Source organism: Loxodonta africana, chromosome 2 (assembly GCF_030014295.1).
Source record: "Loxodonta africana isolate mLoxAfr1 chromosome 2, mLoxAfr1.hap2, whole genome shotgun sequence".
NCBI classification, from domain to species: domain Eukaryota; kingdom Metazoa; phylum Chordata; class Mammalia; order Proboscidea; family Elephantidae; genus Loxodonta; species Loxodonta africana.
In genome coordinates, this window is record NC_087343.1 from 7,200,411 (window position 1) to 7,226,119 (window position 25,709).

General features: G+C 39.8%; 1 protein-coding gene across 1 annotated transcript in view; it reads right to left on the reverse strand.

Moving 5' to 3' along the window:
- The window catches only part of ADAMTS16 (ADAM metallopeptidase with thrombospondin type 1 motif 16), a 286,634-nt gene that overhangs the window by 153,002 nt on the left and 107,923 nt on the right, over positions 1 to 25,709 (reverse strand). The window contains exons 8-9 of the mRNA XM_003408138.3: positions 22,560 to 22,697; positions 8,764 to 8,917 (exon numbers count right to left, since the gene is read on the reverse strand). Coding sequence (XP_003408186.2) covers positions 8,764 to 8,917; positions 22,560 to 22,697 — 292 coding nt within the window. The remainder of the gene's footprint in view (positions 1 to 8,763; positions 8,918 to 22,559; positions 22,698 to 25,709) is intronic.

A 25,709-nucleotide genomic window follows, 5' to 3' on the forward strand; every position in this document is an offset into this window, starting at 1 on the left:
AGGATGGTGAGACTCTGTCTCATGTGCTTTGGACATGTTATCAGGAGGGACCAGTGCCTGGAGAAGGACATCGTGCCTGGTAAAGTAGAGGGTCCGCAAAAGAGAGGAAGACCCTCAGTGACACAGACTGTCACAGTGGCTGCAACAATGAAGTCAAACCTAGCAAGGATCGTGACAATGGTATAACACAGGGCAGTGTTTCATTCTGTCATGCTTGGGGTCACTATAAGTCAGAACTGACTTTACACCACCTAGTTATAACAACAATGAGTCTATTATAAATGAGCCCTGACGGCAGTTTGGTTAAGTGCTTGGCTGCTAACTGAAAGGTCAGTAGTTTGAACCCATCACCTGTTCTGAAGAAGAAAAGTTCTGGTAGTCTGCTTCCATAAAGATTACAGCCTAAGGAACCCTATGTGGTAATTCTATTCTGTTATATATCCTTTTGAGTCAGAATCCACTCAATGGGAACGAGTTTTTTTTTAGGGGGGGGGTAGGTCTTGTCTATCATAAACATCTTATAATCTCTGATTTTTCATTGGAATGTAATGTTTAATTCATTTATATTTAATGTATGTATTGATATGGTGGATTTTAGTCTAGCATTTTGCTATTTGTTTTCTATTATTTTCATTTCTTTCTGGCTTCTCTGTATTTATTTATTTATTTGTTTGATTATTTATTTTTGTATTCTGTCTTAGTTATCTGGTGCTGCCATAATAGATACACCACAAGTGGGTGCCTTTAGTAAACAAAAATTTACTTTCTCACAGTTTAGAAGGCTCTAATTCTGATAACAGGGTACCAGCTCCAGAGGAAAGCTTTCTCTCTTTCAGCTCTGAAGAAAGTTCTGTGTCTCTTCAGCTTGTTTCCTGATTCCACGGAGATCTCCATGTGGTGTGGCATCTCTCTTCCCTCATCTCTGTTTGCTTGCTTGCTTGCTTGTTTCATATCTTTTACATCAAAAAACAAATAAGGAAGACTGAAGAAGAATTGATGCCTTTCAGTTGTGGTGTTGGCAAAGAATACTGAATATACCACGGACTGCCAAAAGAATGAACAAATCTGTCTTGGAAGAAGTACAACCAGAATACTCCTTAGAAGCAAGGATGGTGAGACTATGTCTCACATACTTTGGACATGTCATCAGGAGGGATCAGTCCCTGGAGAAGGACATCATGCTTGGTAAAGTAGAGGGTCAGCAAAAAAGAAGAAGACCCTTAAAGAGATGGATTGACACTGTGGCTGCAACAATGGGCTAAAGCATAACAACAATTGTGAGAATGGTACAGGACCTGTCAGTGATTCGTTCTGTTGTGCATAGGGTCATTATGAGTCAGAAGTGACTCTATGGCACCTAACAACGACAAGGTATCTTAAAAGAGATTGACTCAAGACATACCCTACACTAATCCTCCTGCCTCATTAACATAACAAAGACAACCCAACCCATTCCCAGGATTCTAACCACAGGTACAGAGGTTAGAATTTACAACATATGTTTTTGGGAGACACAATTCAATCCACCACACTTTCTTTTGGATTAGACAACTTTTTAAAAGTCCTAATTTTTGCCTCCATTTGTTCTTTTAGTTATACTTCCTTGTACATTTTTTAGCAGTTTATCTGAAGATTACAGCATGCATCCTTAACTTATTCTCTACCTGGAATTAATATTGAGCCACCTAATGTGAACGTAAGAGTCTTACAACAAACAATCCCTGTATCCTTGACCCATTCTTTGTACTATTGTTGTCATATATTTCATTTCTATGTATAAATAAGCCACATAAATCACAATGTTGTGATTTTTATTTAAATAGTTTCTTTTAAATAAAATAAGACAAGAAATAAGAATGTCTTTAAATTTGTCCATATATTTACCAATTAAAGTGCTCTTCGGTCTTTAAGATAGATCTGAGTTTCAAAATGCTGTCATTTTCTAGATCCTAAAGAGCTTCTTTAGTATTTCTTACAGCACACATATGCTGATCACAAAGTATCTCAGGTTTTATCTGAAAATGTCATTAATTCACCCTCATTTTTTAAGGCTATTTTTGCAGGAGGTAGAATTCTTGATCCAGTTTTGTTTTGTTTTCTTTTAAGCACTTTGACCCTTTGGTGGCCCAATTATTTTCTACTTTGAATTTTTTGTTGATACCATGTGTTTTCATGAATGGATGTATTCTAAATCATTGAGTGTGTCTGAATTTTTGGTGCGTAGTATGGATTTTTATTCTTGTCCCCTCCCACAAGCCTACCCTAAGGGTTTAGTGGTACCTGCGAAGTACCACTAAGTATACCCCTAAAGTACCCACCAGGGTCTATTGGTACATATGTGTAACCAATAAAAATTTTCAAAATTTCTATTTTTCCTACCCAAAATTCAGACAGCTCATACAAAAAAAAAAAAAATACCATGTAAAAACAATAATTTGCAGTACATGCCTGTTTCTTCAGTTTCAAAGTCTCAAAGGCCCCTGCAGCGTGCACTGTCAATGGTACAGCAGCTTTCCAATAAACCCCACTCACTGAAAAAAACTCATGGTTACTATGTACTGTCGGGCACAAAAGGGTTAAAGATATAATTCCACTTTCTTCAGAATACAATGATTTCTGATAAAAAGTCATTTGATTCATTCCTTTGTATGAAATGCATTATTATATTTTTGTGTCTTGTTAGATTTCTTGTTTATTTTGTGATTTCAACAGTGTGTTTCTGATAAACTTAGGTATTTCTGTCTCGGTGGATACAATGGTTAAAGCATTTGACAGGAGGAGTTGAAACCACCGGCAGGTCCACAGGCGAAAGATGTGCCAGTCTGCTTTCGTAAAGAATTACCACCTTGGAAACCAATATGAGTCGGAATCGGCTCAACGGCAGCAGGTTTAGCTTTTTGGGGGGTTTCTTTGTAATTAATTCTCTTGGAGTTCACTAAGGTTTTTTGGACATGTAAGTTTCTCAGTTACCTAGTGGGAAATGTAACAAGTGGTAGCTTTAACAAACCGAAATTTATTTTCTCACAGTTTAGGAGGCTGATGTTGTTTATTAGATGCATTTGAGTCAGTTTCAACTCATAAAGAAACAATGTTCGATCCTGTACCATCCTCACAATTGGTGTTATGCTGTTTATTTAGCCCATTGTTGGGAACCACTGTGTCCATCCATCTCCTTGAGAGTCCTCCTCTTTTTCTCTGACCATCTACTTTATCAAGCATGGTGTCCCTCCCCAGGAATGGGTCTCTTCTGATAACATGTCCGGTGTATGTGAGACAACATGTAGCCATCCTCGCTTCTAAGGAGCATTCTGGCTGTACTTCTTCCAAAACAGAGTTGTTCATTCGTTTGGCAGTCCATGATATAGTCAACATTCTTCAGAAACACCACAACTCAAAGGCATCAGTTCTTCAGTCTTATTTATTCCCTGCTCTGCTTTCCCATGAATATGAGGTGATTGAAAACACCATGGCGTGGGTCAGGGGCACCTTAGTCCTGAAAATGATATCTTTGCTTTTTTAATAATTTAAAGAGGTGTTTTGCAGCAGATTTGCCCAATGCAATGCATCTTTTGATTTCTTTACTACTGTTGCCATGGTTGTTGATTGTGGATCCAGGTAAAATAAAATCCTTGATAAATAACTTCAATCTTTTCTCCATTTGTCATGACATTGCTTATTGGTCAAGTTGTGAAGATTTTTGTATTCTTTACGTTGAGGTGTAATCCGTACTAAAGGCCGTAGTCTTTGATCTTCATCAGTAAGTGTTTCAAGTCCTCTTCACTTTCAGCAAGGAAGGATATGTCAGATGCATAACACAGGTTGTTAACAAGTCTTCCTCCAATCCTGATATCCCATTCTTCATATAGTCCAGCTTCTCAGATTATTTGCTCATAATATAGATTGAATAAGTATGGTGAAAAGATTCAACCTTGCCGTACCTTTCCTGAATCCTGTGTATTCCATCTGATGAGGTCCATGTGTATAGTTGCTGTTTATGTTGTTGAAAAAAGGAATTTGCAATGAAGAAGCTGTTGTCTTGCAAAATTTTATCATGCAATCTCTGGCATCACTTCTATCACTAAGGACATTTTGTTCAACTACAGATTCTTCTTCTTTGTTTCCAAATTTGCATTCCAATCACCAGTAATTATCAACACATCTTGATTGTATGGTTAATCAACTTCAGACTGCAGAAGTTGGTAAAAATCGTCAATTTCTTCATCTCTGGAGTTAGATACATTAGTCATATGATTGATTCAAAGTGGCCAATATCAGTCCATTTCAGCTCACTAATGCCTAGGATATCAATCTTCATGTGTTCTATTTCATTTTTGACAACTTCTGATTTTCCTAAATTCATACTTAATACATTCCACATTCTGACCATGAGTGGATGTTTTGAAGCTATTTCTCCTCACTTTGACTCACCACATCAGCACATGAAAACTCCCCAAAAGTTTACTTCCTCCATGTCATTAAGGTTGACTCCACCTTGAGGAGGCATCTCTTCCCCAGTCATATTTTGAGAACCTTCCAACCTGAGGCACTCACCTTCTGGCACTATATCAGACAATGTTCCACCGCGATGCATAAGGTTTTCACTGGCCATTTTTTTTTTTTTTTTTATGTAGATCTCCAGGCCCTTCTTCCTTGTCAGTCTTAGTCTGGAAGCTCTGCTGAAACCTGTCCACCAGGGATGACCCTGCTGGTATTTGAAATATCGGTGGCATAGTTTTCAGCATTGCAGCAACACGCAATCCACCACATTATGACAAACTGACAAGTGAGTGGCTGATAACAGACATAATTTATACATAAAACACGAACAAGTGGAAAGTAAAAGACATCATGCAAAAAGTATTCCTACTGATGTGGCCACATGAATATCAGATAAAACAAAATTCAAGAAAAGTAAAATTATTGAAAAAGGGTATTTTGTAACGATAAAAGTGTCAGAAAGATGTAATTATGAGTCATGAAGATTTAACAATCTTAAATATGCATATGCATGCATCTAATAATGGGATGTAAATAAAAAAAGGGGAAAACTAACAGAACTAGAAAGGGAGAAATCCACAATGACTGCTGGAGTTTTACAACTATCTCTATGAGGTTAGTAGAACAGGTTGCAAATATCAATGGGAATTTAGAAGATGCAGACAATATTATTTAAAAAAATAGCAAAATAGATATTTCTAGAATACTACCTCCAACAACTGCAGAATTCACATTCATTAATTGCCTTCATAACGTTCACCAAGACAGACCATATGCTGAGCTATAAAATAAGTATCAATAAATTTCAAAGGATTTAAATCATGTGGGTTATATTTTCTATAAAAGGCTGAAGTAAATTAGAAACTAAAATCACTAAGCTATCTAGAAAATCCCCAAATACTTGGAAATTAAATATAAAACTTCTCAATAATCCATGGATTAAAGAAGAAACCACCAGTGAAATCAGAAAATATTTCAAACTGAATAATATTAAATATACAACACATCAAAATTTTCAGGATACAGATAATTAGGGGCTTAGAAGGAAAGGGACGGCTTTAGTGTAAACTGTTAAATTAGAAAAAGAAGGAAAAGAGGGTTTATAGCTAATAGTGTCTTTCCCTTAAGAAGCTAGAATAAGAAAATCATATTAAGCCTTGGGATATAATAATGATAAGACAGAACTTAATGAAATGGAAAAGAATCTAACAAAAAAATAAAGAAAATTGACAAACCGAGCATTGGTTATTATTATTTTTTTGAACAAGTGAATTGCGCTGACAAATCCTTAGCTAGACGGAGTAAGGAAAAATAATTTAAAGAAAAAGGCATGTGTTACCATTGTCAGGGATGAAGGAGGAAATGCTACTATAGATCTTACAATCCTTAAAGGGATAAATGGGAATACTGGGGAAAGGAAAAAAAAAAACCTTTTTGGTGAAACATCAACAACATAGATGAAATGGACAAATACATTGGAAAAGTAAAGAATTTATCAAAAGTGACACAAGAATAAGTAGAATTTCCAAAAAGCTCTTTATCTGTTAATGTAATTTTCCAGTAATTACAGAAAACCTTCCCACAGACAGGATTCTAACAGTTAAGAAGCAATATGAATTTTATACAGTCTTTTAAAAACGAAGGAGAAAGGAACACTTCTCAATTCATTTCATGAGGTCAGCGTAAGTCTGATATCAACTCTTGAAAGGAAATGATAAAACAGTATTTCTCGAGTAATATCACTTAAGAACACAGATGCAAAAACCCTAAACAAAATATTTACAAATAAAATCAGCAAAATATTAAAAATGAAACAAAACTAATAATACATTATGACCAAATGGAATTATCTCAGAAAATACAGGTTTAAAACCCAAAATTCACTGGAAAAAAAAAAACAACTGAAAGCCACATATAAAAATAATGTATCAGATTAAGAAAATAGAGAAGAAAAAACCATATAACTGCACCAGCAGAAGCAGAAACGCGTTCCGTAAAATCCAACACATTGCTGTGATAAAATCTCTCAAAAACTGGGAATAGGAGGGAAGTTCCTCAGTGTGATGGAGGGCATTGATGTAAAAACCAACAGGTAAAATCATACCTAATGGTGAGATGTTAAACACTTCACTCTTAATAGACGGAACAAGGCAATTATGAAGTATAAGAACAGTCAAAACTGACGTACAGTGATAGGGACCGGAAAGATGGGTGCCTACTCGAGTGGGGAAGAGACTGACTGGAAGCAGAGAAGAGGGGACTCTGGCTTTATGGAAATAATCCGTATCTTGATGGAGGTGCTGGTATTGTTATATGACTTTGAGTCCGTTCTGACTCATAGCAACCCTATAGAACAGCGTAGAACTGCCCCACAGGGTTTCCAAGGCTGTAATCTTTACAGAAGCAGACTGCCACATCTTTCTCCCATGGAGCAGCTGGTGGGTTTGAACCATCAACTTTTCCATTAGCACCCAAGCACTTAATCATTGGGACACCAGGGTTCCTACATTATCTCTTTAAAAAAACCTGTAGCCATCCAGTTGATTCCAACCCATAAAGACCCTATAGGACAGAGTAGAACTGCCCCATAGGGTTTCCAAGGCCGTAATCTTTACAGAAGCAGACTGCCACATCTTACCGCCAAAGAGCAGCTGGTAGGTTTGAACTGCCGACCTTTCAGTTAGCAGCTAAGCACTTAACCACCATGCCACCAGGGCTCCTTGGGATGCTAATAACAAAGATGAATATATTTACTCAAATTTGTACACCTAAAATGAATGCATTTCACTGTATAAAAATGTTTCCTCAATAATAACAAACAAAAATAGTATATTGCACTACCACTATTAGTGTCTGGGGTTTTCACATGGCATATTGTTGGCCCTGACTCATGGTGACCCCATGCACAACAGAAGAAAATGCTGCCCGGTCCAGTCCTGTATCACCCCCACAATCAGCTGTGGATTGGGCTTTCATTGGCTTATTGTTGGAAGCAGGTTGCCAGGCCTTTCTTCTTCATCCATCTTATGCTAGAAGCTCCCCTGAAACCTGCTGAAGTAGCTGCACACGGGGTGCATCGCCTGGGAATTGAACCCAGGTCTCCTGTGTGGAAGGCAAGAGTTCCAGTGGACTACCACTGACTTCTCCACAAGGCATTAGGGTACCATAAGTGATAGAGTCCCAGTCACAAAAGTAAAATAATGTGAAAAACAGAAAAAAGTATTACCCAGAAAATCTCATCTTTGAAAAGAATACATTAATTTTATGCGTCTTTTTCCTAACAGAGGAGTAATGCTAAAAAAAAAAAAAAAAAAAACCCCAAAAACAGTCTTGGAGAGTTCACATATTCTGCCCACAGAAAAGGCAACAAGGAGAATATATACTGATGACAGCTGATTTATTATCTTGTTCCAAGCTGAGATTACCAGCTGATAAGATAAGAATCCAGTTCTGGCACATGGCTATGCTTGATCTGCTCTACTCCAGTTTAGAAGAAAGAAGATTATCACGTCCGACTTAAGCTGGGAGTATTCCCAGTGAATTCTGAAAAGTATGGAGGTTTCTGGAGGACTACGTTGTTTTTTTTTTCTATTTCCCTCTTGATTTCATTATGCGCTAGTATAAATGAAACCTCAAAAATTGTTTCTGTCATTTCATTTATGGATAGCTTTCCTTTGCGGTTCAGTGGAGCAAGTTTCTAATTCTCGATTTTCTCTGTCTGGCAACAATATATGTGTCTGGGTTATATGAGGAATTTATATTAGGAAATGACGCTGGTGGTGTCCCTGGGGCTGCAGGAGTGGATATTGCCTTCTATGAGAAACTACTCTATTGAGACTATGTTTGGGGAATTTAATAATTATAAGCCTTGGATAGACTGCTGTCTTAGAGTATGCTTATATTGGGAGGAAAAAAGGAGAGTGGAAATATTGTTTTCATAACACTATCTGAAAAAATGCAGAATTTCAATTTGCCAAGTCATACCAACCTAAAGTTATTGCTAAGCTCCCCCGTGATGAATCAGAAAGAAAGATCCAACTTAACAGGCTGAGTCAGTTCTCCAGTGAAAACCGATACCCACAACAGTATCGACCCTCTTCTTTGCCAGTAAAACATGTGTTTCCTCTTATATCGGACCGGCCCCAACATACAGGATTTGACATTTGGTAGGTACCCAATAAACGAAGAATACATCAATGTCAGTTACCCTGAATAAAATGGTTTTCTGAATCATATTTCATTGAGCATTTGCCAAGGATCACTTGCCTTTTTAAAGTCCAACATGCAGAGTTTGGCTTTCTCGCCAAACTGCCACTTGCACTGCGTGTTAGCATCGTATAACTCTCCCGGCAACTTCTCCGGATACTTGTATTCCTTCACAGGCTTCGGCTGGTCAGCAAGGCAAACAGCTTGGTCAGTGCTGAAACAAAGAGATGGGGTAACTAGGGACCGCCAACACAGTTAGAAAGGATGTGCATACAATTAAGCCTTCTCTTTTCTTATGCAATTCTACAAAAAGTTTCTCCTCAGGTCCAATATAGTATTTATCTTAATTATGTTAGATACAGGGTCCACATTTTCTGAAACTGTTCATAAGACATTTCACCTTTTCCAGGAAAGCAATTTGTTCTTCATTAGAGTCCTCAGACTTACCATGGATGGAATACTATAATTACAACCAGGTGTTCTATGTGAGAAGCTCCTAATACAGACACCTTTATGCACACTTCTTGCCAGAACAATTGAGAGATGGAAATGGGTATTGTAATAGTTAAAACAAAACCAGTCTATTTCAAATACTGGAATTTTCTTTTCTTTCCTTTTTTTCCCATAGGCCAGAGGACTCCTGTGCAATAGTTTGTGGCTTCTAGAGGGTCCTCATGGAAGAGTACATTTTCCACCAATGATGCTCTACATTCAGGCTAATTTCTGACTCGAATCACAAGCTGAGAAGGAGACTAACTCTGTTAAAGTTCACTACCAAAAAAAAACTAAGCTTATTGCCATTGAGTCCATTCTGACTCATAGCGACCCCAGGTGTTACAGAGTAGAACTGCTCCATAGGGTTTTCTTGGCTGTAATCTTTACAGAAGCAGATTGCCAGGCCTTTCTTCCACGGTGCCCCTGGGTGGGTTCAAACCACCAACCTCAGGCTAGTAGTTGAGTATAAACCATATGGGCTACCAACCTTTCATCAAAAAAAAAAAAAACAAAAAAAAAAAACAAATCCATTGCTGTTGAGTAGATTTTGACTCATAGCAACCCTATAGGACAGAGTAGAACCGCCCCATAGGGTTTCCAAGGAGCAGCTGGTGGATTTGAACTGCTGAAGTTTTGGTCAGCGGCCAAATGCTTAACCACTGTGGCACTAGGGCTCCATGGGCTACCAACGGACTTTTTTTTTTTAATTGTACTTTAGATGAAGGTTTACAGAACAAACTAGTTTCTTATCAAATGGTTAGTACACACATTGTTCTATGACATTGGTTAACAACACCACAACATGCCAACACTCTCTGTTCTCAACCCTGGGTTCCCTATTAGCAGCTTTCCTGTTCCCTCCTGCCTTCCAGTCCCTGCCCCAGGGCTGGTACACCCCTTTAGTCTTATTTTGTTCCAAGGGCCCGTTCAATCTCTGGCTGAAGGGTGAACCTCAGGAGTGACCTCATTACTGAGCTGAAAGGGTGTCCAAGGGCCATACTCTCAGGGTTCCTTCAGTCTCTGTCAGGCCAGCAAGTCTAGTCTTTTTTTTTCTGAAAACTAAATTGTTTAATAGATATTATGGAAGTGTTCATTTACAGCTGGGCTATCCCTACCCACACCCCCGAGCACTTTTGTCTTCAGGCAAAGGGCAACAAACTACAATTCTTATTTTATGCTCACTGCAAATAACACCTTTAAGCCTCTGTCCATAGCTTTTTGACAGCTGGTTGATCCTGACAAAGAAAGGTCTTTCAGATAGCTTCACCAGGTGCCTCAACTGAACAACCCTAATGCAGAAATTGATCAAACACAGGAATTAAATCTTGGAATTCTTTGTAGTCTGAAGAATTCTGTAGGCTATGTAAACTACTGCCATCTGGAGAGCTGACTACTGAGAAATTGAAAAAAAAGTCTTTCAAATGTATTCGAATTTCTCATTAGCCATCAAAAACTAATAATCCTGGATGAATCGTATTTGGAAATTTTGACAGTCTTTTCTCTGAATTAATGTTACTTAGTGAGACAAGCAAGTAGGGTTTTAATTCTGCGTCCTCAGTAAGGACCTAAGCAATTGCTGTAGGATTTTTACAAGATCCTTGGAAAAAAGCCTTGACGTCTTTTGCTCAAAGCATTTTGAACAGAAATGTGTATCTTCCCAAACAGAAGCAACTCCCCATTAGTGGTAACTCCCCATTCCCTTGTCTTCTAAATCCTGGGAGCTGTTAATCTGTTTGCTATCTCTATGCATTTGCCTATTTTTGATATTCCATGTAAGTGGGGTCATACAATTTATGTCCTTCTGTGTCTGCTTTATTTCACTTAGTAGTGTCTTCAAGATTCGTCCGTGTCACAGCAAAAAAATAGCGGTGATGATTGCACAACATTAACATAACTAATGCCACGGAGCTGTATACTTAAAAATGGTTAAAACGGCAAATTTTATGTTATATCTGTTTTACTACAATAAAAAAGTAAATCTGCACATGAATCTTCCTGGGGTCTTGCTAAAATGTAGATTCTGACTCAGTAGGTCTGGGCTGGGTGGTCTTTCTTTTTGAGTTAGGATTTTGTTCTACATTTTTCACCAGCTCTGCCTGGTACCCTCTATTGTGATTCCTGTCAGAGCAGTCGGTGGTGGTAGCCGGGCACCATCTTGTTGTTCTCGACTCAGTCTGGTGGAGGCCATGGCCAAGGGACCTTTAAAATTCATTAGTAGGTGGTCAAAAACCAACAAATGATACCTTCTTCCATAAATAGAGCATTCTCTTCCCTACCAGGGATTTTCTGAGGTATATATATATATTTAGGAAACCCTGATGGCATAGTGATTAGGTGCCATGGCTGCTAACCAAAAGGTCAGCAGTTTGAATCCGCCAGGCTCTCCTTGGAAACTCTATGGGGTGGTTCTAGTCTGTCCTATAGAGTTGCTATGAGTCGGAATCAACTCCACAGCGACGGGTAAATACATATATTTGCATTTTTTTTCAAACAGTACTTTATAATTTTTTATGTTTGCAGATAGCAGTTACATCCATCAATAAATGTTAATAAGCCAATAAAGCTGTAATCACAATAAGTTGGTAAGTGTGCTCACGCATCCCACAAAATTTGCTTTATGGGGCTGTCCACCTTGAGTGTGAACTGGACCCTCCGCTGGAACGTCTAAGAAACACAGACACTGGGATTCCCATCCTGGATTCTACTGCCTTGAAGCCCAGAAGTCAATACTTAAAAAAACAACCCCCAATAGGACAGAAAATCCCACCGCAGATGATTCTGATACATGCTCTCAGTAGAGGTCCATGTACAGCAAAGATGAGGGACGACACCAGGCACTCTGGATGAGATAATAACTCTGTGTGCAAGGAGCTCAGAAAGCTTGTAAGGGCAAACTAAGAGGGATAGATTAAATCAGATAATATGGTAAGTGTTAAGATCAGTGACTGGCTCGTTGTGGGAGCCCTATAGATGCCTTGCCTATTATTGTTGCTATGATCATAATTCAGGACTATACTTACAAGTAAAAAAAAAAAAAAGAGATGAATAAAAGTATAATTGACCCAAAGACAAAAATGTTTGCTTTAACTCAGGATGATTCATCAGCTCTGGGATTCCATACTCCTCCTTTTAATGGATCACAAATGATTTCTATATTCTAGTTAGATGTTCCTCATTATCTCTCTCACAAAGTTTGATTGGGACTGGCAGTAATATTTCTATGCCAAGGACAGAAAACTAGGAAATATCAATTAAATAAATTGGCTTGGGCACAAGAATAAAAACAAAAATTGTCCATAGGTTCAGAAATTTTTAGTTTGTGTATGTGCAACCTGTTGATTATTCAGCCTTAAAACTTAATGCAAAGGAGACTTCCGTTTCTGACTCTGGTGGACTAGATCGCATCTAACCGATCATTCTATAGGCATCAGAGAGTTACTAAAGTAAAAAGGACAAAGAAAATCTGTTGCCATCAAGTCAATTCCAACTGGTAGCAACCCTACAGGACAGAGTAGAGATACCTCATAGGGTTTCAGGGAGTAGCTGATGGATTTGAACTGCCAGCCTTTTGGTTAGCAGCCAAGCTCTTATCCACTGTGCCACTAGGCTCCCTGAAAGGACATAGCTACCCTATAGGACAGAGTAGAACTGCCCCATAGAGTTTCCAAGGAGCTCTTGAAAGGACAAGAGGGATGGACATTTCTAGAGAAAAGGACAGAAGTGAGTCCAACTCTCAGTGCTACTTTTATTCTCAAGGAAGTTGATGCATCTCAGGAAACTGCCAAGAAGCTAAATGGCAGAGAGCGCAGTTGTCATGGAGAGGCCAGGAAGCCAAGCAAAGTTCTGGAAATCTTTTGGGTCTGGGAAAATGAAAATTAGCATTCAGGGCCTGACAAAAAGGAGGGGCCGTGGTAAACATGAGAGGATTCTGACCGAAGCCGTGGTAGGAGTGAGGGTTGACCTGAAGTAGGCCATTTTAGGAAGACTGAAGGCCAGGTTTTACTAGCCGAATCGCAAAGTAGATTCAAATAAGCTGCCCCGCTCCTGTCCACTAGAAATGAAAGCAATTGCTATTTGGAGGAGACAATACCATCCAGCACTTTATGCCTTTAAAATTTTTCATAAACCATTTCCATCATTTGACCAAAATTACTAAGTGTATGTGAGGAGTAACTCCTTCAGACAGGCCAGGTGGCTGTGGTTTTCTCCGTTCCTCTCCCTGTTGGCTTCTTTAGGCCTCAGAACAAGCCCTCTCCCTACACCACCCCCCCACCCCCATTCTCCCTACTGAGGCCTGATGTTTGTTAGCAAGATTGAAAAGATACAATTCTGGCCTAACTACCCCCCTCAGGAAGTCAAGGGGGCATGATGCAGTAGGATGTTTGTTAGAAAGGTTAAAAAGATAAAATTAATCAAGGTAGGCTGGGGTATAAAATAGCTGGGAGAGGAAGTTTTCTGAGTCTCCTCAGCTATGGTGCAGGTGGGGCACACGTAGCTAAACTTACAGGCCTCCTAAGTGGGCCTACCTGGCCGGGGGAGACCAGCAGTAGATGGGGTTCCATTGAAGCCCCTCACCCATGGCACAAGTGGGGTGTGTGAGGAAGAATCGTTATCTCTGCCCAGCAGCTTCTGAACCAGGGGGACTGCTCATGATGGAGCTTTTCCTGCTGTATGCTGTCTGATTCTTGTAAGTGATAAAAGCCGCTTTCCATGTGCTAAATAAAGTGTGTTCAGGTGCTGATGGGAAGGACATGATGTTTATGGAGCAATCCATATTAGTTCTTAGTGCCCTTTTCCTAATGGCCTCCTGGCTATCTAGAAATCAGATACACGCAGGTTTGGAGCACTGTCTTACAGTCATGGTGTGGTCAATCTGGACATGTTATCCCACAGTGTACTAGGAAGTGAGACAAAATGACTGAAATCCCAAATAAGATACCAATAATAGAAACAGACCTATAGGAGAGGGGATTAGTCAAAAATTTAAAATTATTGTGATTAAAAGTTTCAAGAAAATAGAAGGCAAGATGGAAAACGTCATCACAGAACTAGATGCAAGAAGAGTTTGAGTGGAGAAAGGAAAATCATTGAAGCCATCCTACAAATAATTCACCAAAATATTCAGATGGACAAAAGGCATCTTGACCCGTTGCAGACCATACACAAAAAGCAGCTGGTTTACATGCACTAGGTAAAACAATAACACTTCCACGAGATCAACGGGAAGATAAATGCAGACATTACAGTGGGCAAAGGTATTTTTCAGCTGAGTTAATCTCAAAGGGAAAGTGTGGATATTCTGTAATCCATTAAAAGTAAAAACTCCTGTTTATCAAGCAACACTAGTGAAAATGTTATTCAAGTGGCCATCAAACACATAGCAGGGCATTCAGTCTCAGTGGTTACCATACTGAGACACCACTACGTACCTACGAGAAGGGCTAAAATAACAATGATCAACAAGATGGCTATTGGCAATGATGTGGAGCCATCTGGAAGCTTGTAACTGCTTGTGGGAGCGAAACATTGCACAACCACTCTGCAAAGTTCTTTGGCTGTGTCCACTGATGCCGAACCTATATATGTACAAACCTAAATTTCACTCCTAAGAAAATACTGAAGTTGTCAAAGATTTCCTTTTACTTAGATCCACAATCAATGCCTGTGTAAGCAGCAGTCAGGAATCAAATGACATATTGCATTGGGGAAATCCGCAAAAGATTTCCTTCAAATGTTAAAAAGTAAAGATGTCACTTGGAGGGCTAAGGTGAGCCTGACCCAAGCCATGGTATTTTCAATTGCCTCATATACATACGAAATCTGAACAATGAATAGGGAGGTCAAAGAATAATTGATGCCTTTGAATTACGGTGTTGGCGAAGAACACATGGACTTCTGGAAGAAGGAACAAATCTGTTTTGGAAGAAGTACAGCCAGAATGATTCTTAGAAGAGAGGATGACGAGACTTTGTCTCATGTACTTCGGACACGTTATCAGGAGGGACCAATTCCTGGAGAAGGACATCATGCTTGGTAAAGTAGAGGGTTATCAAAAAAGAGGAAGACCCTCAACAAGATGGACTGACACAATGGCTGCAAAAATGGGTGCAAACATAGCATCAATTATGAGGATGGCACAGGACCAGGCAGCATTTCATTCTGTTGTACATAGGGTTGCTGTGAGTTAGAACTGACTTGACAGCACCCAACAACAACAACAATTCAAGGACTTATGAACATATGCACAGCAAATAATATCCATAGTAACATTCCTGTAATAGCCCCAAATCATAAACTCAAATGCCTATCACCAACAGAGTGGAATAATAATTTGTAGTATATTCTTACAATGAAATACTATATAGCAAAAAAAAGTAAGTCACTGCTACATTTACAGCATGTAACAAAGATGAATCTCATAACAACGTATAGCTAAAGACACCAGGCACAGAAAAGTACGTAACGAATGGTTCCTTTCACAGGAAGTTAAAAAATAAGCAAAAACTAATCTATGATGTTCCAAGTCAGAAGAGTGCTTTCCTCTGAGGAGGAGGTGGGATTAATTAGAGTGGGACAAGGTAAGGGCTCTAGGGTGCTTACTATTTTCCTTACCTTGATCTTGTCAATGTTACAGTGCTGTGTTTACTGTGTGAAAATCCATTGAGCTGTGCCTTTACAGTTTTGTACTATTCTTCATATATGTTATACCACAATAAAAGTAAAATTTATTAAATTATTTAATTTAAAAAGAAGAGGGCCAAAAACTCCTTGCTGTAGAGTTATATGGTGACCCTATAGAACTGAGTTGTATTGCCGCATAGAGTTTCCAAGGAGAGGCTGATGATATCAAAATGTAACCTTTTGGTTAGCAGACATAGCTCTTAACCACTGCACCACCATGGATCCAAGGTACCCCTCAAAAAAAGGAATACCAAAGGTACCCCAACAACATTTCAAAAACCGTTTCCCACTCCAAGCAGTCAAGATATCAAAAGGCTAATTGCATTGAGAAAATCTGCTGCAAAAGACCTCTTTAAAGGGTTCAGAAGCAAAGATATCACCTTAAAGACTAAGGTGTACCTGACCCAAGCCGTGGTATTTTCAATCACCTCATATCCATGTGAAAGCTGGATGATGAATAAGGAAGACCAAAGAAGAATTGATACCTTTGAATTATGGTGTTAGCAAAGAATATTGAATAGACCATAGACTGCCAAAAGAATGAACAAATCTGTCTTAGAAGAAGTACAACCAGAATGCTCCTTAGAAGCAAGGATGATGAGACTTCGTTTCACATATTTGGACATGTTATCAGGAGGGATCAATCCCTGGAGAAATACATCATGCTTGGTAGGATAGTGGGTCGGCGAAGGAGAGGAAAACCCTCAGTGAGATGGACTGATACAATGGCTGGAACAGAGGGCTCAAGCATAGCAAAGATTTTGAGGATGGTGTAGGACTGGGCAGTGTTTAGCTCTGATGTACATAGGGTTTCTATGAGTCAGAATCGACTGGTTGGCACTTAGCAACAACAACAATCAACCCTCAAGGAAGCGGCAGTCAAGAAATCAGATGGCACCTTGCACTGGGCAAATCTGCTGCAAAAGATCTCTTTAGTTTTAAAAAGCAATGATGTCTCTTTGAGGACTAAGGTGAGCCTTATCCAAGTGTTTTCAATTGCCTCATATGCATGGGAAAGCGGACAAAAAATAAGGAAGACCAAAGAAGAATTAATGACTTTGTGTTGTGATGTTGATGAAGAATATTGAATATACCATGGATTGCCAAAAGAACGAACAAATTTGTGTTGGAAGAAGTACAGCCAGAATGCTTCTTAGAAAGGAGGATGATGAGACTTTGTCTCACATACTTTGGACATGTTATCAGGAAATACCAGTCCCTGGAGAAGGAAATCATGCCTCGTAAAGTGAAGGGTCAGTGAAAAAAGAGGAAGACCCTCCACAAGATGGACTGAGACGGTGGTTGCAACAATGAGCTCAAGCATAACAATGATCATGAGGATGGTGCAGGACGGGGCAGTGTTTAGTTCTGTTGTACATAGTTTTGCTATGTGTCGGTCACCTAAGGACGCTTATGACAACATGTGTTCAGAGAGTAGGTACATTCACTGATTTGTAGTTCATGATTCAAGTTTTTAAAAAGTATATAGAAGATGAGTCTATGTTGTCATTAAATTCAAATAATGATCTAAAATTTCCCTAAGTAAGTCATAAGCCTCCTAGACACAGACATGAGTAGTTGTCATGAGGTCCATCTGTGAATAGGAAATGACATAAATCTTTCTTGACTCGGTTGATGCATTTACTCTAAACTAGCATCTGTCCTTCAAAACTCTAGGAAGAATAAGGACAAGCTGTGCTGACAACTGAAGTCCAATTGATATATATATATATATATATATATATATATATATGTATGTATTTTCCATGTACCAAACACTAGGCTGCTAATTAAGGAGAGCAGAATCATCTGCAAAAGTTGGCCATTTAAGCTTAGTCATTGTTGGGACCATATCCAACAACCGTGTCATTGTGGAGAATATCACAATTTTTTGATCACTTAGAAATCAGGAAGTAGCAAACACGTTAGAAAACAGATGCTCAGATTTCTTATACCAAGGGAAAATCAGTATTAACACACTATTTTTAGAAATGTTCACTTTGCAACTGGTCACCTCAAATAAAGTCAGCTTTGTAGTGAACTTGACAATAAGCAGATTTCAAAGGAAACTTATTTTTTAAAGAGACAAATGTGTGACTGTGTAATACCTTACGTATTAACTTATTATCATGTAATCTACAAAATGAGTAAAATTCCTGAAAATACAGTTTTATTACAGAATTTCTGCAGAAAGGTTTAATGATTAGCCAAAAACTAATAAATATACCTGAGTGTACATTTTAGTTGTTCCACTATCACAGAAGAAAAATGGGTTATTAGTTCACCATCTTAATAATCACTCTTAGTACCACATTCTGTTTGGAAGATTAGAGCCCCTATTCAATGCCCTCAAAATGACTCCTCTCTGAGTACATAACTATCTACTTTCCATGAGTTCTTCTACATTTATTGGCAGTTTCAAGGCTTTTCTGGCATTTTCTCATAATGCTGATTCCCACATACATGCAATTCTCTATGCTCTTGGTTTCCAACTTCACAGCATATGTCAAAAATTAAAAACAAACAAAAAACCACATATTTTCATTGCAACCAGTAAGTAGAAAGAGTTAAAATGTTTTTGAAAAAGGATCTAGAAAATTATAAAAAGGATTTGCTATATAGAAAACTCCAAGTTTTCCTTATTACTACAAATAAGAGCCTTATGAGCCTAAAAAGAATGTTCTTCTTCATTGTATCTTTTATATACACACACATACAAATTTGATCAGCTGCAAGAAATAGTAAAAGCAGAACTAATAATCCTAAGAGCTAAAAGCAGTGCTACCAATGACCAACTTAACTTTATGCAAATACCATACGAGAACAAGTGCTATATGTAACTCAAAGTATTACTGTCCTTTGTATGCTTATATTAGCATTGCCTTTGTAAGAACAGAAACAAAAGAGATGGAATTCTTTTATCTTTCCTATGACGTACAGGAATTTTATGTAATTCCTAGAGTGCGGGTTTATATTACCAGGATACTGATATTGTCCACAAAATTCTCACTCATTCTGGGAGGCACAAAATATGGAAACAACCATCGCTCCTCTGGGTGGTAACATGTCCAACACGTGGGGAAGCCTGCGTGTGACAGGGTAGAACTGTGCTCCATCGTGTTTTCAGTGGCTGACTTTTCAGTAGTAGGTCACCAGGCCTTTCTTCAGAGGAGCCTCTCGGTAGACTCTAACCTCTAACTTTTTGGTTAGCAGCTGAGCATGTTTACCATTTGTATCACCCAGGGACTTCAAACTGACAAAAATTGACAAAAAAATACTAGTATGATCCTGTTCAAATAGTGTTCTAGAAACAATATGGTTTAATTTGGGGCCGGGGGGGGGCAAAAAAAAAAAATCAAAAGCAGAACCCAACAATAGGAACCCAGTGAAACAAGCAGAGGCCAGTTGAACATGGAGTGAACCCTCCCAAAAAACCATTGCCGCTGATTCCGACTCATGGCAACCATATAGGGCAGAACAGAACTGCACCATAGGGTTTCCAAGTAGCAACTGGTGGATTCAAACTGCCAATATTTTGGTTCGCAGCTGTAGCTCTTAATCACTGCACCACCGAGTGATGGCTACAAATACAGTAGAGATGGAACACTTCATCCTTGACTCTTAGGTTGGAATAACCAGTTCTTAGTTTTGGCCACAGAACATATTCTGTAAGTTGCCAACACTCGGAAGGTGGCTACTTGGCATGCTAGGCTGGGGGCTTTCTGAGTGCCGTTAACCTAGCTCTTCTTCTCCTACTCTGTCCAAGCCAATGCAGGTCATGAACCACGTGGTTGCATCTTCACGTTTGGCACCTGTTCACCTGCCAGCATTACGTCATGGCAGAGAAACAGAAGGGAAAAGAGAAAGGTCATGGCTCTGATACCTGTGAACGTGGCCCAGGATGGAATCATGCTGGTGCTGGGCCCAAAGAGAGGAGGTTCAGGGGGCTGAAGTAGGAGGCCACATGTGTACCTACATGTACACACTGAGGTCCTTTCTATTAAGGTTTTTCTTATTATATTAATACCTGTAAACACTATATGACATCGTGCATGTTGTTGTTGTTAGATGCCGTCAAGTCAGTTCTGATTCATAGTGACCGTATGTACAACAGAACGATACACCATCCTTACAATCCTTGTTATGCTTGAGCCCATTGTTGCAGCCACTACATCAGTCTACATTGTTGAGGATCTTCCTCAATTTTAACTGATCCTTTACTTTATCAAGCATGATGTCCTTTTCCAGGGACTGGTCCTTCCTGATAACATGTACAAAGTACATGAGATAGTCTCGCCATCCTTACTTCCACGGAGCACTCTGGCTGTACTTCTTCCAAGACAGACTTCTTTGTTCTTCTGGGAGTCCATAATATGTATATTCAATATTCTTCCCCAACACCATAATTCAAAGGCATCAGTTCTTCAACAGTCTTCCTTATTCATTGTCCAGCTTTCACATGCATATGAGGTCATTAGAAATACCATGGCTTGGGTCAGGTGCACCTTGGTCCTCAAAGTGACATCTTTGCTTTTGAACCCTTTAAAGAAGTCTTTTTGCAGCAAATTTGCCCAGTGTAATCTGTCCTTTGATTTCTTGACTGCTGCTTCCATGGGCATTGAATGTGGATCCAAGTAAAGTGAAATCCTTGACAACTTCAGTTTTTTCTCTGTTTATCATTACGTTACTTATTGGTCCAGGTTGAGTATTTCTTTGTCTTTATGTTCAGGTGTAATTCATACTGAAAGCTGTTGTCTTTGATCTTCATCAGTAAATGCTTCAAGTGTTCTTTGCTTTCAGCAAGCAAGTTTGTGCCATCTGCATATTTCAGGCTGTTAGTGAGTCTTCCCCCAATCCTGATGCCCCATTCTTCTTCGTATAGTCCATCTTCTCAGATTATTTGCTCAGCATACAGATTGAATAAGTATGGTGAAATGATACAACCCTGACACACACCTTTCCTGACTTTAAACCATGTAGTATCCCCTTGTTCTGTTGAAATGACTACCTCTTGGTCTATGTACAGGTTCCATATGAACACAATTAAGAGTTCTGGAATTCCCATTCTTTGCAAGGTTATTCGTAATTTTTTATGATTCACACAGTCAAATGCATTTTCATATTCAATAAAACACAACTAAAATCTTTCTGGTATTGTTTGCTTTCAGCCAAGATCCAACTGACATCAGCAATGATATCCCTCATTACCCATCCCCTTGTGACTTCAGCTTGAATTTCTGGCAGTTTCCTGTTGATGTACTGCTACAACAGTTTTTGAATTATCTTCAGCAAAATTTTACTTTTGTGTGATATTAATGATATTGCTCAATAATTCCCACGTTCTGTTGGATCACTTTCCTTTGGAATGGGCACAAATATGGATCTCTTCCAGTCACCATAAAAATTACAGCCTAGAAAACCCTACGGACAGTTCTACCCTGTCCTATAGTGTCACTATGGCTTGTAATTGACTGGACAACTCAAGCCAACACAACAACTGTTTTGTAAAGTACCTGCCGATAAAGCTAAAAATAATGGCTAAGATTGCAACAGCATTGCTTTTCCTCTGTAGGTTGTATCCATTGCCTTTGGATCAGAGGACAGTCAACAGATGTAAAGCGCAGAATGTCTGGGCTCTCCCCTCAGTTCTGCGCCCGACTGGCTGATCCCACCCACTAAGGCCTAGTCACTTCACCTGTGATGTACATCCTGGGAGTGTTGAGGCAGTACAGACGGCCTGCTCTGTAACAACCTTCACAGCATTTCTCAGGCCCCCTGCACTTTGGGGGGCTGCTGACTGAGTCCTTACTTCCAGGAACTCCATCCCTTGTCCTGCACACCCTCCAAGTGCTCTCTCTCTCCAGTACCAGCTGACCACAAAGGAAGAATAGGTCCCAGCACATGGAAGACCACAGGATGCAGGAACCTGGGTCCCTGAGTGACTGCATGGAGCAGAGCCCTACCACCCTGTGCTAGATGTGAGGTGGGTCAAAAAAAAAAGCTTAGGTTTAAGGCTTATGCCAAACTTTAAACTCAAAGTCATTAAATTTTGGGTGACAGTCTGTCTGACTAGCTGATCTACGGTGGCGTCTTAAAGTACCTTCTTTCTCGAACAGTTTCAAATCTACTGACTCCTTATTCAGAGGCCAAGCCCCTTCTTTCTTATGTTCTAAACATGAAACGAATTTGTTTTATAATGAATTTTCTAAAAATATTCTAATTACAGTATTTTAGAGCCTGGTTAAAGTGTCTACCCAAGTTTTTTTCACCAAATAAAACATGCATTTTGTTAAAAAAAGAAAAAGAAAGAAAAGTGAGCTACACATTATTATCATGTACACTGATGTAAACATGTTCCACCGCCCTAGTTAGTGTCTGAAGTTATATTGTTACAGAAGTGAGAATTAAAAAAAAAAAAAAGGTTAGTGACACATACTTCAATTTGGTATATGTCCTATCAGCTTCCTTTGAGTCTTAAGGCCAAGTGATGTTGTATTAAGACAGCAGGGCTTGAGGCTGTAAGAACATGTCTGGCAGCCACCTTCAAACAGAAAGCACCTTTGGATGTCACACCTGAGCCTATGGCTCTCTGGACTCTCTCAGTACGAACAGGCCAAACAAGCAGCAGGCAGGCATGGCTGAGGGAGAGCACTGGCCTGAGTAGCTGGAGGAGTTCCTACCTTAGAAATTTGTGCAGATACTGGCGACTGCAGGGTGACCAGGAGAAGACTCCATTGCGTCCGGCCAACGTAGGCGACATGATGTTGCCCTCAGACTTTTTGCATACATTCCCTTCTCCATCATGGACCATGCCGAAGCTACGAGAGAGGGGAGATTCTTTCAAACCAAAGAAAAGCTTAAATGACCTCATGCTGTCTAGAAAACTTATGTCACCATTGTAAAGACTCCCTTCCCTCTATGCACTGTTGTTGTTGGGCGCCTTTGAATCCATTCGCATTCATAGTGACTTTATAGGATAGAACAGAACTGCCCTATAGGTTTTCCTAGGCTGTAATCTTTATGGGGACAGATCTCCAGGTCTTTCTCCTCCAGAGCCGCTGGGTCGGTTCGAACTGCTGACCCTTTGATTAGCAGCTGAGTGCTTAACTTTTGTGCCACCAGGGCAAACAAAACATTATACCAGTCCCAAAGTGGAAAGTATTCAGGCGTTCCTAGACCCACTGAGTTGCTTAAATGTGTATGCCACTATCCCTGGGTGGTACAGCAGCTAAGCACTCAACTATCAGCCCAAAGGTTGGCAGCTTGAACCCAGCCAGAGGGTCCTTGGAAGACAGACCTGCAGATCTGTTTCTGAAAGATCACAGCCTTGAAAACCCTGTGGAAAACCGTTTTACTGTGCACACATGGGGTCACCACGTGTTGGAGTTGACTCACTGGCAACTAACAACAATGCCACTACTGCATAGCTGTGTCCTATTGGGCTGAAGCTCATGGTGGTGTTGACATTCTGTCTCTACACCCACCCAGTGCTGCTCCCTCTCAGTCACTGGAGGTGCCAACGGATAGACAGGTATTGGCCCTACCCCCTTCTTCCCTTTGGAGAGAGCCATTCCACGGAAACCCCATGGGTTGCTATGGTCGTGTTTATCCATGGGCATTATTTGAAGCTGTGTCTGCTACTCTTGCGTAAAAACCAGACCACTTTGGGGCGCCAATCTTGGCCTGGTATATTGGGACTTCACAAGGTACAGTGGCTCTAGCAACCTGGGACCAACCCTATAACCAAAAAGCCAAAACCCAAACTCACTGCCATCGAGTTGATTCCAACTCATAGTGACAAATAGGACAAAACGGAACTGACCCATAGGATTTCCAAAGCTGTCATCTTTACGGAAGCACACTGCCACATCGTTCCCTCACAGAGCAGTTGGTGGGTTTGAACCACTGACCTTTCAGTTAGCAGCCAAGCACTTTAACCACCACACCACCAGAGGTTTTCAAATCCTGCAATATCCATCAGCAGCCACTTGTTGTCACTTGCGAAAATCAGTAGCCCTGCATCTGTGTGAATCTGCGTCTGAGTTGCCACCTTCCCCACCACCAAGTCTACTTCTTCCCCTTCACTTCCTAAAGCTTTAGAGAAGCTTTCCATTGTCACCTTCAGCTATCCCAGAGGAGCACTGAGCACAACAAACTACCCTGGGAGGAGAGCCTGGGGAACTTGGGAGATCTGTTTAGCCCTGGAAACCTCCTTAAGAGGCAGATTTTAGGGTGGTGCAGTGGTTAAGCATTTCACTGCTAATCAAAAGGTCGGCAGTTTGAATCCACCAGCCATTTCTTGGAAACCCTATGGGGAAGTTCTATTCTGTCCTATAGGGTCACTATGAGTTGAAATTGACTGGATGGCAATGGGTCTTTTTTTTTTTTTTTTTTTTTTTGATTGGTGGTGAAACAGTGAAGTACTGGGTTGCTAACTGAAAGGTTGGTGGTTTGAACCAACCCAGCAGTTCCATGGATGAAAAGACCTGCCCATCTTCTTCTGTAAATATTACAGCCTAGGAAACCCTATGGGCCATTCTACTCTGTCCTATAGTGCTGCTATGACTCAGAAAGGACTCAGCGCATAATGACAACAAGCCATTATTGCCCATTACTGTCCGTTATCCAATTATTGTATGGATTTGCCAATAGCAGAGTCCCCAGGGAATGAGATACAGAGGAAAGGGTAAGGGCAGGAGAGGGAGAACAATCTGGTTACTGGATTAGGTGACATTATCCAGCCAAGAATCCCATGATGAATGGAAGAAAGGGACCTGAGAACCTTTGTTTGTTGCTAGGGCCAAAGACATGATTTTTCACTTAAATTCTTTGCTTAACAAAACATAGTTACTGCGGAGTTGATTCTGACTCATAGCGACTCCATGTGTATCGGAGTAGAACTCTCCTCCACAGGGTTTTCGAGGCTGATCTTTTGGAAGTAGATCTCTAGGCATTTCTTCAGAGGTACCCATGGGTAGATCTGAATCACCAGCCTTTCCATTAGTAGTTCAGTGCTTAACCATCTGCATACCAATGAATACCAAATTCTTAAAACCAAAAAAACAAAAAAAAACCTTGCCATGTAAACAGTATAAAAAACATTATAAATAATGTAGAAGAAAAACTAGATAACTCCCTAACTGGGAGCTCCTAAAAATCAAACAACTATGCTCATCCAAACACTTCACCAAAAGAGTAAAAAGACTACCTACAGACTGGGAAAAAGTTTTTAGCTATGACATTTCTGATCAGTGCCTGATCTCTAAAATCTACATGATACTGCAAAAACTCAACTGCAGAAAGACAAATAATCCAATTAAAAAATGGGCAAAAGATATGAATAGACACTTCACTAAAGGAGACATTCAGGTAGCTAACAGATATATAAGGGAATGTTCACGATCATTAGCCATTAGAGAAATGCAGATCAAAACTACAGTGAGATTTCATCTCACGCCAACAAGGCTGGCATTAATCCAAAAAACACAAAATAATAAATGTTGGAGAGGCTGTGGAGAGATTGGAACACTTCTACACTGCTGGTGGGAATGTCAAATGGTACAACCACTTTGGAAATCGATTTGGCACTTCCTTAAAAAGCTAGAAATAGAACTAGTATACGATCCAGCAATCCCCCTCCTTGGAATATATCCTAGAGAAATAAAGCCTTTACATGAACAGATATATGCACACCCATGTTCTATGCAGCACTGTTTACAATAGCAAAAAGATGGAAGCAACCAAGGTGCCCATCAACGGATGAATGGATAATTACGGTATATTCACACAATGGAATACTACACATCCATAAAGAACAGCGAGGAATCTGT